At 53.8% G+C, this 12816-nt stretch overlaps 3 protein-coding genes across 3 annotated transcripts; 1 reads left to right on the forward strand and 2 right to left on the reverse strand.

Moving 5' to 3' along the window:
* Positions 1-949: 949 nt before the first annotated feature.
* GCG54_00010363 (ABC transporter FUM19) lies at positions 950-5783 on the reverse strand (the record flags this gene model as incomplete). Its single annotated transcript, XM_045410288.1, has 12 exons — positions 950-2226; positions 2275-2339; positions 2390-2440; positions 2493-2564; positions 2616-2739; positions 2789-3133; positions 3189-3351; positions 3407-3470; positions 3528-4143; positions 4196-4429; positions 4477-4759; positions 4815-5783. 12 exons carry the CDS (start codon positions 5781-5783, stop codon positions 950-952), a joined length of 4263 nt encoding a protein of 1420 aa, XP_045270186.1.
* A 2416-nt stretch (positions 5784-8199) lies between these two features.
* GCG54_00010364 (uncharacterized protein) lies at positions 8200-8806 on the forward strand (the record flags this gene model as incomplete). The annotated part of the gene is made up of 2 exons (XM_045410289.1): positions 8200-8482; positions 8541-8806. The coding sequence occupies 2 exons, from the start codon at positions 8200-8202 to the stop codon at positions 8804-8806; spliced, it is 549 nt and encodes a 182-aa protein (XP_045270187.1).
* A 223-nt stretch (positions 8807-9029) lies between these two features.
* GCG54_00010365 (FAD-binding monooxygenase ausC) lies at positions 9030-10973 on the reverse strand (the record flags this gene model as incomplete). The annotated part of the gene is made up of 1 exon (XM_045410290.1): positions 9030-10973. One exon carries the CDS (start codon positions 10971-10973, stop codon positions 9030-9032), a length of 1944 nt encoding a protein of 647 aa, XP_045270188.1.
* Between the last annotated feature and the right edge of the window lie 1843 nt (positions 10974-12816).

A 12816-nucleotide genomic window follows, 5' to 3' on the forward strand; every position in this document is an offset into this window, starting at 1 on the left:
AACTGCACGCTCCATACTATGGGCGCTCGTGAACTACAGCGAATGAAAAAGGCCCGTCTGAGTCTCTGAATTTAAAGTTTAAGAGCCAAGTTAGACGCGTCACGTCCTGCGCGGTACCCACTAGCTCTGACAATGGTAAATACCAGTTTCGGTGTCGGATCTGCATTGCGTCTGGGATGTTGAGTTCCAGTTTGCTGGACCTTTTCAGCTCGCACCTCGAATCCGGTTCGTCTGTAAAACTTGAGACAAGTCGCAAGCCGTCACCGACAATAAGCTTTCAGTTAGTTGTATCGGTATTCCCGGTGTGTCACGTACCCCTGCCAACCCCGGATCACTCGGGACCGCTCCGGATCACAGCGCCTAGTTTCCGCGGAACTCGTGAAGCGGATGGCAATATGCTACGCAAACAAACTAGCACTCTTTCAACTCACTGTTCTCTGAAGTAACGATCTGGCGCACAGCTACTAAATCCGATGGCACCGAAGAGGACTGGTGTTTACACATCTAGGCAGACTTTATTACGGACAGAATTTAGAAGGACTCGACTCGGGTCCATGATCATTCCACTGAAGACAGCAGCTAGCTCATTTGGAGTCCAAGGCCACCTGCGCTCTCCACAACGACTGAGACTGACACCCACATCCGGAAGTCCCGTGGGGATAAAGACTGAGTTATTTTGCTCGCGTCACATTACTTCCGGAACAAAATCTTATGGAAAAAGGAGGCACGAAATATGGAAATGCAGATGCAACTCAAAGACCTCAGGTTCCAGGTTTCACTTGATTGTCCAGTTCTGGCTAAAGATCACCGTGCCGAATTAATCAATCTTGAACACGGAAGTTTCGGAACTGCACCCGTAAACAAACAAATCATCCATTAATATATTTGAGTGCAGTATGTCCGAAAGTCTATGAAACGTTGCGGATAAATCGAAAAGTCAAGTGCCTTGTCACAGCTCAGGAGGGCCGATCTTCAGGATTTTGCCATCTTGGAGAGTCACCACCATGTGCAATCCCCGCAGCGCCTGTGGCCTATGAACTATAGATACCACAGTATGAGCTGCAAACTCGTTCTCGATAATCTTGGCCATCATCTCCTCCGTCTCCTGGTCAACGGCGCTCGTCGCCTCATCGAGAACGAGAATCTTGCTTGAGTGCTTGCGGACGATGGCGCGTGCGAGACAGAGAAGTTGCTTCTGGCCCTTTGACAAGGCCAGATTGGAGACATCGGTGTCTAAACCGCCACTGAGGGAGATTGCTGACCACAAGGACACCTTTGTGAGGGCGGAGATGAGGGCTTCATCTGAGGGGATCTCATGGAGGCTGAGACCCTCGGTGTGCGGAAAGAGATTAGTGCGCAGCGTTCCGGGGATGAGCAGAGGTTCCTGGGGAATGGCGATGAGACGGCGGCGAAGCACGTTGTTTGGCACTTGGGAGATGTCGATGCCGTCGATTACGATTGAGCCTGAGTTCAAGCCCAAGAGTTTGAAGATGGTGAGGGTCAGTGTTGACTTGCCGCTGCCAGTGCGCCCACATATTGCGGCCTTGTCACCTGGCTGCAGAGTGAGTGATATGTCCTGCAGCACTGGCCTAGTGTCTGGGGAATAAGATGCTGTGATGTTGTTGATCTCAAGACGACCTTCCGAAGGCCAATTGGGCGGGAGGGTTGCTTGCTCCTCTGGTGGAGGGGATGGCTCAACTGGCGTCTTGGATTCGAAGGTTCTCAATCTTGAGATGGCACCCAGAGACGTCTCAAGCTCCGTCCAAGAGGTGATGAGAGTGGCGAGCGACGCGTTGAAATTGAGCACGTTGTAAAGCGCAATAGCGATTGCACCAGTGCTGGTCGATTCCGGAATCGTCATTGCTAGCGAGACGAGAAGAACTGCAATGGCGCCAACAAGGATGTCGAGAACTAAGGTAAGCCATCTTTGGATGCAGAACAGAAGGTAGTAAGGCCGCTGAGACTGATCCAGGAGGTGGAGTGATGAGTCGCGGAATGCACCCTGCCAGCCAAATGCCCGGATAGTAGAGATACCATCGATCGTCTCGACCAGTTTGGTCAGTAGTGGTGCCTGAGCCTGGAGGTCAAGGAATCTCATTTGACGGGAGGTTCTCAGGTAGAAGGCCTGCAAGCAGTAAAGAGCGACCAGTAGGACAGGGATCACAGCCGCGAGGTACTTGGCACCGATCATGATGAGAACCAGTCCAGCAAGACAGTCCAGAACCGCTTCGCCTTGTTAGAACGCTGTGCTTCCTGAAGAAACTTCGCACTTACTGATAGCAGTCATGAACAATGCAGTTGGGAGGTCTCGGTCAATATGGGAGAGGTCTTGACTGAATCTTCTTGATGTTAGTGTGGGAGGGCATCAAGGATGCGAAGGGGAGCATACCGATTCAGTAGATCGCCGGTGTCTTTGACAAGAAAGAAAGACAAAGGTGCTCTGCAAAGTGTCAGCGTGAATTCTGTCCATCATTGGAGCTGTTTTTACCCACCTCATAACGGTCTGGAGCAATTTCCAATGCAGGTTCTGAGATGACTTGGGAACAATCATGACAAACATCATCCTGTACGCCCGTCAGTTCATGTAACGCTTGGGCTTTTCCAGTGCATCGTACCAAATATTCAATCCAATGATAAACAAGCCGCCGACAGACATCCCAGCGTAAACGCCAAAGTACATGCTGGTGTCTGCCCCCCCGGTCTTTGCATCATTCTCGGTCCAGGACTTCAACCAAACCTCTGCCATTCCGTTAGTAACGGGCACAATGAAGGCTAAGGGGCCACTTACGGGGAAATACTCGGACAAAACAGTCGCCGAACATGCCCAGCGCCCCAAGAGAACCATACAGCCAACCGATTGACTTCAGATAGTACCAGTAAAGAGTCGTATCTCCAGCCTTTCTCAGGAGATCCTGTTCCTTGTCGTTCCCTTCCGGTGTCTTTGGTCTTTTGCTTCTCTCTGACGTTTCGGGGGTGGATATGCCGCTTTCATCGTTTTTGCTGTGTTTGTTGTCCTCGATGGACAAGGTTTCGAGGTAGGCGCTATGTCGAACAGCAGTGAATGCCCCCTGGTTGGCAATCTTACCATCGTCGCCGAGAATGACGATATGATCACCATACTTCAGGTAGCTTACTGCGGGTTTTGTCAGCTCACTCGATGATAGACACCGCACCATGATGGTACTTACATGAATGTGTTGCAAGGATGATGGTAGTTCCAAACCGACGAACCAAACCATTCTGGCCAAATACATTGTCCCAGATATGGTTTTGGGTAGAGGAATCTAATCCACTAAGCGCATCGTCGACAACCAAGACAGGTTTCCTCGCATAGACCGCGCGTGCCAAAGCCTACAAGTGTGTTAGATTACTTGATGCCTTCCAAATGCGCCAAGAAAAGACTCACTACACGCTGCTTCTGACCACCGCTGAGAGACTGGCCCTTGCTTCCAACAACAGTACCGTCGCCACTTGACAGATTCGCAAAGTCTGGCAGCAAGGCACATGCATGTACGACCTTATCATACCAGTCCTGATTCAGTGGTGATTGGGCGATGATGTTTTCCTTGACCGTTGAGGTCGTGAGCCATGTGGTCTGCGCACAGTATGCCACGCCTCCATCCAAGGTCTTGACGGAGCCGGTCATGGGAAGTTCGCCCAAAAGACCTCGCAGCAAGACTGTTTTGCCAGAGCCAACGCGACCAATGAGGATTGTCAGCGTTGAAGGCAGAATGTGAAGGTTAATGTCCTTTAAGATAGGTGTATCTCCAGCCTTGATTGAGATGGAGCCGTCTTCGACCGCAACAACATGATCTCGGTTCGAAGACCCCTTGGTCGTCAAGGTCTGCATCTCAACTCCGTCTTCGCTCTCGGAGGGAGTAGGTCTTGCCTGCTCCATCGTGGTGGGGGCTTCTGAGGGACGATCGTTACCGACGAAATCTTCAATCCTCTCGAAGCTTCCCAGAGAGGCAAGCAAACTTGGTACGGAAGAGATAAGCAGGGCTAGAGGGCCAGCAATCATGTCAATGATCGAAAGTGATGTGAAGACTGTTGCAATAGAAAGCGACCCTCCCGCATTGATTCTCTGTGCAAGAAGCGCGATTCCGAAGGTCACGACGGGACCGATCATGCTCGGACAATTTCCTATTCCAGTCAGTCATGGGCTCCATCACACAAAATTGATGCGACATCTCACCTAGGACATTCATGTAGGTAATCATGGCACGGTACTTCTTAGCCCTGACTAGCTCAGTGATTCTGAGATCCTGAATTACCTTCTGGAGGAATTCCGTCATTCCTAGCATCTTGGTCTCCTTGATAGAACCAAGGACCTCTGAAGTCACAGTGATGCGCGTCTGGATGTTCTCGCTCCATAGCTTCATCGCCGGGGGCATCAGTTGTCCAAGTTTACTCATGCCAACGGTGCACACTGTCCACAATCAGTGCCTAAACTTTGCAGTCGCCACAGGGCCATACCTATGATAGTGATAGCCGGGCCTACGCTTCCAAGTCCAAGCTGTCTCTGCAACAGCCAAATAGCAATGCCGATCTCTACAGGATTCGCCCAGACCTCATGGAGTGTCTCAAAGGACCTGCAGATGTTCCTCACGTCGGAGCTGACCAACGTCAAAGCAGCCGATGAGTCCTCAGCTGCAGCCGCATTGGCATCGAGATTCTTCGACAGAACAAAGGATGCGAGAGACCCTCGAACCATGGTGATAAATCGATACAGTTTGTGTTGATAAAATCCATTCACGATCTAGTTGCAAGTCATCAGCACATGGATTTTCCCTTAGAACGACCATTGCACGTACAGCTGTGCCGAGATAGATCATTGCGGTAGCTGTGATGAGTCCATAAGCCACAGACTTGGGGTCGGATCCCTTATCGCCATCGACGTAGGTGATGATTCTGTTGATCAAGAAGGGCTGAGCAAATTTGAAACCAATAAGAACCAGTCTGGGGAAAGCCGTGGCAATGCAAGCCTTCTTGGTCGAGCTGAAGAGCGCCTTGATAAGTGCATACTTGCCCTTTCCCTTGCGCTGGTCCCACTGCTGGAGCAGTCGCTGGAGAAGCTCCTCGGATCTCAGACCGTCATCGATATCGTAGAGCGCAGCGGGTGACAGAGTCGCCTTGAACCCCCGCGTCACCAACCCGTTGAGCCACCAAAAGAAACCACGACCGATGATGCCGCTGGTCGTCTCAGGGCTGAGGTTGCGCAGCGCGGCAACGAGGAACCTGCGCTTCCCTTGGACCTCTAGCATGAACATCGCCAGCTTCACCGTCAATGAGGCCGTGAAGACTGCTGCCAGTTTCTGCAATCCGGGAAGAAGCCATAGCGTGCGGCATTGCACTGCGTCAAATGCCAGAGAGAAGACAAGGTAAACACTGATGATTGTCGAAGGGCGGATCGATCGAACGTGTTCAGTATGGCTGAGCACGCCGAGTGCGAGTGCATCTAGCACCCCAAGGATTGCCGCGGCGACGGAAACGCGGTTGGCGAACGGCGCCTGAGCCCACAGCGAGACCAGCGCAATTTGGATCACGCCAAAAGTGACACACGTCACGATTTTGGCGGCGTTGAGGGGATGGCGGAGCACCTTTCGGCGCTGACGGAGCAGCTGTTGCAGCCGGAGCGGGAGCGCCAAGAGCAGGGCGGCGGACGGGCCGATGTTGAGGAGCGATTGTTCAAAGAGCAGCGTGAAGTCGAAACGGTCGCTGCACACCGATGCAGCGGGGCCGAACGACCCTTCACAGTCGGCGATGGCGGTGAAGTTGTCCATCGCTGCTGCCGGTGGGATTGGTGATGGGGAACGGCAGGCTGCAGTAGATGCTGTCAGACCAGATGAACTTGGTCGAACATTTAACGATTCACATGAGATGGCACACAGCAGGGGACACCTTGGTGCAGGTTAGCGGCGCGTGGTCCAACTCCCAAGAGACTGGCGTAATCTTACGCGCGGAGATAGGCAGTGATGCCCGTACGGCAACGCAAAACGCGAAGATAGTTACGAGGCCAAATGACTCGGTTTGTGCTGTAATTGTATTGTATGGATAACTCATAACTATGGACTATTCCGTAGGTCTCAGGCGATTGTGGCCGTTTGAGTACTTTCGGAGAAAAAGGCCGCTCATTATCGACAATGAATCCCAGGACACGAAACGGCGTAGATAGCAATAGAGACAATGTGGAAGAACAATCCCCAGTGAGCCCAGATAGGAAGGTCAGTAACAGCTTACGTTGGCGCTGAGACGGCGACCATCCGCTGTGCGACCTGAGCCTATCCAGTCAAACTGCCTGTTGGAAAGCAGATCAGCAGTGCTCGTGCCGAGACCCGAACATGAGGAAAGCGGTTCATCCTGCTGCAAACCAAGCACTTGGGACATGCATGGTTACGTGTCGGCTGCGTGTCACACGAGGAAGAACCAGCAGGGACCAACCGCCTGAAAATACCAGAGATATCCTTGTTCAGTGGCCTTTTGGGGGAACTTTTGACGCAGTTAACGGGAACCTAACGCTGAGCAGACAATGTTCCCGCCTATTCTCGTTTAGAGTTAGATTGAGACCCTCATGTCGCAGCGGAACAAGAAGCTTGTTTTGTAGAAGCAGTGGAGCAATAACGCACTAATACAGTGGTCGAAAGCGACCGTGAAGAGCGGGTATCCGCTAAAATTCCTCCGTCTTACTTCTCGATGATTGAGATTGTCTTCCGAAGCCTGTTCGGCGGCAATGACAATACCCGGCTGAGAGTTAGCTGTGAGATTGCCGTCGAGCGTCCCCGGACAGATTAACGACCAACTTGCATCCTTGTAACCCAGAGTCTTAGCCCCGACCCAGTGATTGGCGATGCCTTGGGCACGACGGCCGACTGTAGCAGAACTAGCGCAACGTTTGACGGCTGCGTTCTAAATGGCGATGACACCATCGCCATTCACTTCATTTGATGATCAGAAGAGATGGGAGCATAGACAGAGTCAGAACCTGACTACATTGGTTGACGCGAAGGAAACTCACCAACAGTATGATTAAGATGAACTGCGTCTGAAACTACAGATAGTACAATGTTCATAATGTAGGTAAGACACAAGTACAGGACCAATGACAACATTGAAGAAAAACTTATCAAACACTTGCGGCCAGACAAAGGATTAGCGGCTCGTCACATTCGGGCACGACCCGGAGGATCACAGGGTTCAGACAATAGCGGGGGCGGTATGCTTAAGGCTACAGGGTAGGTAGATTGTCAAGAGTCCTAAACCTTTTAGTAACAGATGCAACTAATAGCCTTTTGCCTATAAGGGACTTCACTGCAGTAGGATTTGATGAAATAAGTAATGCAAAAGCTAGAATTCTGTTCTTGTTCCATCAAAAAGAAACCCAGTCAGACCCAGAGGACGGCAAAAATGCAAAAGATGAAAGGGACGAGACTCGAACTCGCGCGGGTTGCCCCACCAGGAAACAGATGTTAAGCTGACCTTAACCTGGCGCCATAACCAACTCGGCCACCCTTCCAATGACTGATACCAGTGACTGCAAAAGCGGGGACTATGGACTGCGCGCAAGGCCTAGCTGTCCCGCGTCCATCGTCCCCAGTGGATCATCGCGCAGCCCTGCCGCCTGTGCTCGTCGCGCAAAGTTCCGGATTGAGTTCGAAGGGCAGTTCTTTCTCACAAGAGCTTTATTTGTGAAGTCGTTCCTTGCGTTGTTATGTGGCCTCAGATGAGCTCGCGTGAACATGAGGGTTGGAAGAAGTGCATCTCATGGCGCTGGCACAGAGGGACGCTACAGCGCATAGGCCCAGTAAACGCACTGGTGGGCGAGCATTTGCAGCCAGAGGAGAGTGTCGACGGCTAACTACAGCAGCTTGGGTGCCAGAGACAACATCTTGAATTCTATTAGAAGAGATGAAGGGATAATCTTGCAGTGGATGTTCGAAGAAGCTATTCCGGTATCCAGAACTTTCTCCGCACATTCCGGTGTACGTTCAATCACGTATGCAGGACGTCATCGCACGCTAAGACGAACCAAACCCAAAGCTTGGCTGCCCCTGTCGATGGCATTCCAGACGCCATCTGAACTGTCGATATTTGACTCTCTAGACATCTCAGTAACTCTCACCATTTGTCTCATTGTTGACTTGCAAATCATATTCTTCTGACCCGAACACCAGAATCCCCCAAAAAGAGCAATTTGCAGCCATGTCTCGCGATTCCCTCGCCGCATTCCGCAAGTCGCCCTCCTCAGACGACCTCGCCGCCCTGGCCGAGAAGCATCTCGAACACGACCTCAAAGATTCGGATCGCGACCTTCTCAAGAGCGCAGCTGCCAGAGTCAGCACCCACGCGACGATCGGGTCCGTCGTTGGTTTGGGGCTGGGATTCTTCCTTGCCTTCCGGCTGAGACGGGCGCGGGCGGACATGTTTGCAGCGTTCCGGGCCACTGAGAAGCCTACGCATGTGCAGTTTGCCAGTGGAAGAACAGGTTTGTCAACGCATGCACGTATGTGAAAGTTGTGAATGCCATGCTAACGAGTGGGCAGAGCCCATCCCGGATGTCACAGACAAAATGGCCCCGACTAAAGCGGGCGACATCGCGGCTTACTCGCTACTAGGGCTTGGGAGTCTGTTCCTGGGCGGCGAGCTCGGCTTCGTGTCGGGGACCGCCTCCGCTGCTCGAAGTATTAGCAAGGACCCTGAGGCTCGAGCGAGGATCGAGACTGCGTTCCGAAGGTTTAGGGCAGATGCTCTCAGGAAAGAGGCTGATCGCCTGGATGGGGGTGAGAAGATCCTGGACAAGATCTTTTGACGGAGAGAACTTTGGTCAATTTCACTTTAAAAGAGCTCTAAATCCATGGGAATCTGGACCTTCAAGATTTTCAACGTCATCCAGCCTTCGCTGGGAAGGCAAGATCACAGTTGCTTCGGCTGATCTGCTAAAGTCGTTAGCCAAGGGCCTCGCACGATGAAGAGTGTACAAAATATCGCCTTAATACAAATTCACTCATTTAATCTCTCGAAATGCTCCAACGCTATGCAGTGATATCAACTCCTTTCAGCGATCCTTCGGCACGCCACTCCTCCAGGAACTTGGTATAGTTGTTCATGCCCGTGGGGAACGGCGCGCCCCTCATCTTCTTCATCTGGTCCTCCGGCTTGGTCTGCTCGCCCTCGTTGGTGATGTACGACGGCGTGCAGGTCGCGATTCCAGCGAACCACGCCGCGTGCATCATGATCTTCGCAGCGTAGCCTTCCTCGCCCTCCACCGTGCTCTCAATCACCACCTTGTCCGTGCTCTTGCCGGCCCGCTTCATCGCCTCGCCCAAGATGTACGCCGAGTGCTGCGCCGCAATGTCCGTCACGTAGGCAAAGTTGGACGACGCGCCCATCTGCATCGGGCCCGTGAGGAAGAGGTTCGGGAACCCGTTGGTGAGGACGCCGTGCAGCGTGCTGGGGCCCTGGGTGAGCCACTTCTCCGAGATGAGCTGTCCGCCGCGGCCCTTGATGGTCATGTTGGACTGCGACGACGGCTCAGCCATGTTCTCGCCGGGCGGTCTGTATCCTGTGCTGAGGACGATGACGTCCAGGGGGTACTCCGTCCCGCCGACTACGAGACCGTCTTTGGTCGCATGGTCCACGCCCTTGCCCTCTGTGTCAACTAGATGAACGTGGGGAAGGTTGAAAGCCGGTAGATAGTCATCGTGGAATGTCGGGCGCTTGCACCAGCCCGGGTACCACGCCTTCAGGCCCTCGGCGGTCTTCTTGTCCTTGACAATCGACTCCACACGCTGTCTAAGTCTCTCTGATCTGGGCGTGTCGAGAGCCATCAGGTTGCCGAGGTGCCCAGGAATGTCCTCCATCTTCAGCGGTGCGTCGTGAGGTCCACCGATGATGGCCTTGTACGCCTTCAGCGTCGTCCAGCCGTCGTTCACAAGGTTCTCTCCCGGCTCGCCTCCAGTAATCCACTCATTGAAGTTCTCGGTGCGCTTGCGTTGCCAACCCCTCCCAGTCGCGATCTCCGTCTTGAACTCCTCCGGATCGGTGGGCCTCTGCCCTCTCTCATCAACAGCCGAAGGCGTCCTCTGGAAAACGTAAAGCTCCTTCGCCCACTTGGCGAGCTGTGGCACAACCTGGACAGCCGTCGCACCCGTGCCAATGATTCCAACTCGCTTGCCTTCCAGACCGGTGAGCTGCGGGTTCTCGGGCGCTGTGCCCAGCCCGCCGGTGACACCGTAGTTCCATCTTGCCGTGTGGAACATACCACCCTCAAAGGCCTCTAAGTTCTTCGCTAGCTTGGGATGATTCAGCACACCGTTGGCCAGCACCACAAACTGCGACCGAACCTTCATCGTGACAGGCTCCTCGCCGGGACCACGGCCCTGCTCGACCACAACATCCCACCTCTTCGCCTCGTCGTCCCACTCGTAGCTCCTAATCTGCGACCGGAACACACCCTTGTCCGTGAGGTTCCACATCTCGGCCATCCGCTCGGCGTGTGTCATCAGCTCCGGGCCGTACGAGTACCTGTGCTTCGGGACGTACCCAGTCTCCTCGAGCAGCGGCATGTACGTGTAGCTCTCAATGTCGCACATGAGGCCCGGGTAGCGGTTCCAGTACCACGTGCCACCGAACCCGCCGGCCACGTCGACGAGGCGGATGTCCTCCGCCCGCAGGCCGGCCTGGATGAAGCGGATCGCGTACAGCAGGCCGCCGAAGCCTGCGCCGAGGATGACGACCTTGACCTCGTCGCCGTCCTTGAGGTTAGGCGGTTGCGCGTTGAGCTTGGCGTGCTCGACCCACGGGTCCTCGGCGAGCTTGCGAAAGCGTTCGTCCTTCTCGAGCTCGACGTATTGGCCGTTGCCGTCGGCGCGGAGGCGCTTCTCCTTCTCCTCGGTGTACTTCTTGTTGAGGGCCATGAAGTCGACGGCGGCCGCCCCGGCAGGGGTCGCGCCGGCGGGGACTGGGGGTGCGGACATGGCGATGGGGCTGCTCGGTGAAGTATTCCTACGGCCCGAGAGAGTTGTGGGGGTTGAGGAGATCTAATGGCTGTGGTTTTCGGATGAGATGAGAGAGAACCGTGACTGTGAACGATCGGGTCTGAGATCTACATATATGCGATCACGATCAAATGGAGTCCAAGCGGCATCCCACCTCAAACGGTCTTCATGGCGGTTCATGCATGGGCGGGTCTCGTCTGGTGTCTCTCAGGGTCTCGAGCTCGGAGGAGCCACGGCCATCGACCTGGCAGAGACTCGGCCGGCCGCTCATTGTCACTCAACGGTGGGCATGACAGTGGAGCAACTCGGAATGAATCATGAGCCCGGCAGAGCGTTGGCTTGGTGGACAGTACAGAAAAAACAATGAAGGGCCCCTTGAGATCGACAGAGGAAACGTATTCGTATTCGTTCGTCGCATTCGAGCTGCAACATCACAAGCGATGTGGAGGCCACAATGTTAGGCCAGTCTAACGGTAAAGAACGAGAGAGAGAGTCCCAAAGTCTCTGATGTGCCGGCGGGCAGCAAGCGCTAGCCTCGGCCGGCCTGCTTCCCGCTGCACTGGATCGCATTGGAGGTGTTTTGGAGAAATTGTCGTGTCGTCCTAAGTTTGCCCAGCCTGTGGGATAACCTCCGCGTGGTTGAGCCCATGCAGAACCCTGCAACTAACGACTCCGCGCGGCGAATTAGCGTAGGGAGCCGTGTTGGAGTAGTGAGGGGGACGTTGCTTTTGCCCCTCCGTGATTGTCAACCGGTTCGTCCAGAATGGCCAAAAACTACGCCTACAATGCTCCTGCATCGCGGATCCTTGCCGTTTGTCCTGGGCGACGGCTGGTCGCAGCTATTGTTACGCGTGTTGAAGCTCGCATTGAAAGCGACAATGCGAGTGGTTCATTCGATTCTACGAAAGCGAAACCGAGAACAAGAAGCCAATGCCTAGAGTCTCTGGAGGGGGCCGGCTCCATGCGTTGAAGGCGGGATCGACCGACAGACCGCTGCACAGCATCTCCGCCGGACTCAAACTCCGCTAATACAATGTGTCCGGATGACATGAAGTCAATGCCGGTGGGAGCATCCTACGTGTTCACACACATACGAGCTGTCATCTCTACGTGCCGTCGAGCTAGGCAAAGGCTAATTGAAAAGGTTCCGGGGGGATGGGCTGAGCCAAGATTAAGCTTGATTCAGTCCCTGAAGCCGTTACCGCGCGGAGATAGGCAGCGGGCGCGTCAACGACGCACTCTGTTGGCGGGAGGCGTCCCATTTCATCGCCGTTCCGTAACAATATCTTATATGGAATGAGAATGGCGAATGACATGTTTGGATAATAGATGAAGACATGAGGTGTAATGGAAATAGGAGCTTGAGAAACCTGGCACCTTATCGATAGCACAGCCACGAACAACCCCTGAGAAGTCAATCCCAAATGCTTCCCCAAGCCAGCTGAATCAGTGTCCACTCTTCGCTGTACCACAGGTAAAATCAGTCGCCTCAAGGCCATTTCTAAAGGCAAACTCCTTATCAGCCCGCTACAAATGACAGCCAAGACATTCTTGATGCGGCACGGAAGAACATATGCGCCCTCGGACAAATAGCTACGTCAAAATCACCGTGTTCTGCAGGTATCAATAGACGAACCCCCGGTCCAGCGCTTTGATCCCTGCAGACCGCAGCACTGCTACCCCTCCCTTCAACGACCAACAGGCAAGTGAGGGGGACCCATATCATGGACTTGCATCAACCAAAGAAGTCGTCGGAATTTCTAAGTTTGACTCGTCACTTGGCGGAATAGTACAAAAGGTGCTGCTTGAGCAAGTTGATGGT

The sequence above is a fragment of the Colletotrichum gloeosporioides genome (assembly GCF_011800055.1).
Source record: "Colletotrichum gloeosporioides strain Lc1 chromosome Unknown consensus_8, whole genome shotgun sequence".
Taxonomy (NCBI): Eukaryota; Fungi; Ascomycota; class Sordariomycetes; order Glomerellales; family Glomerellaceae; genus Colletotrichum; species Colletotrichum gloeosporioides.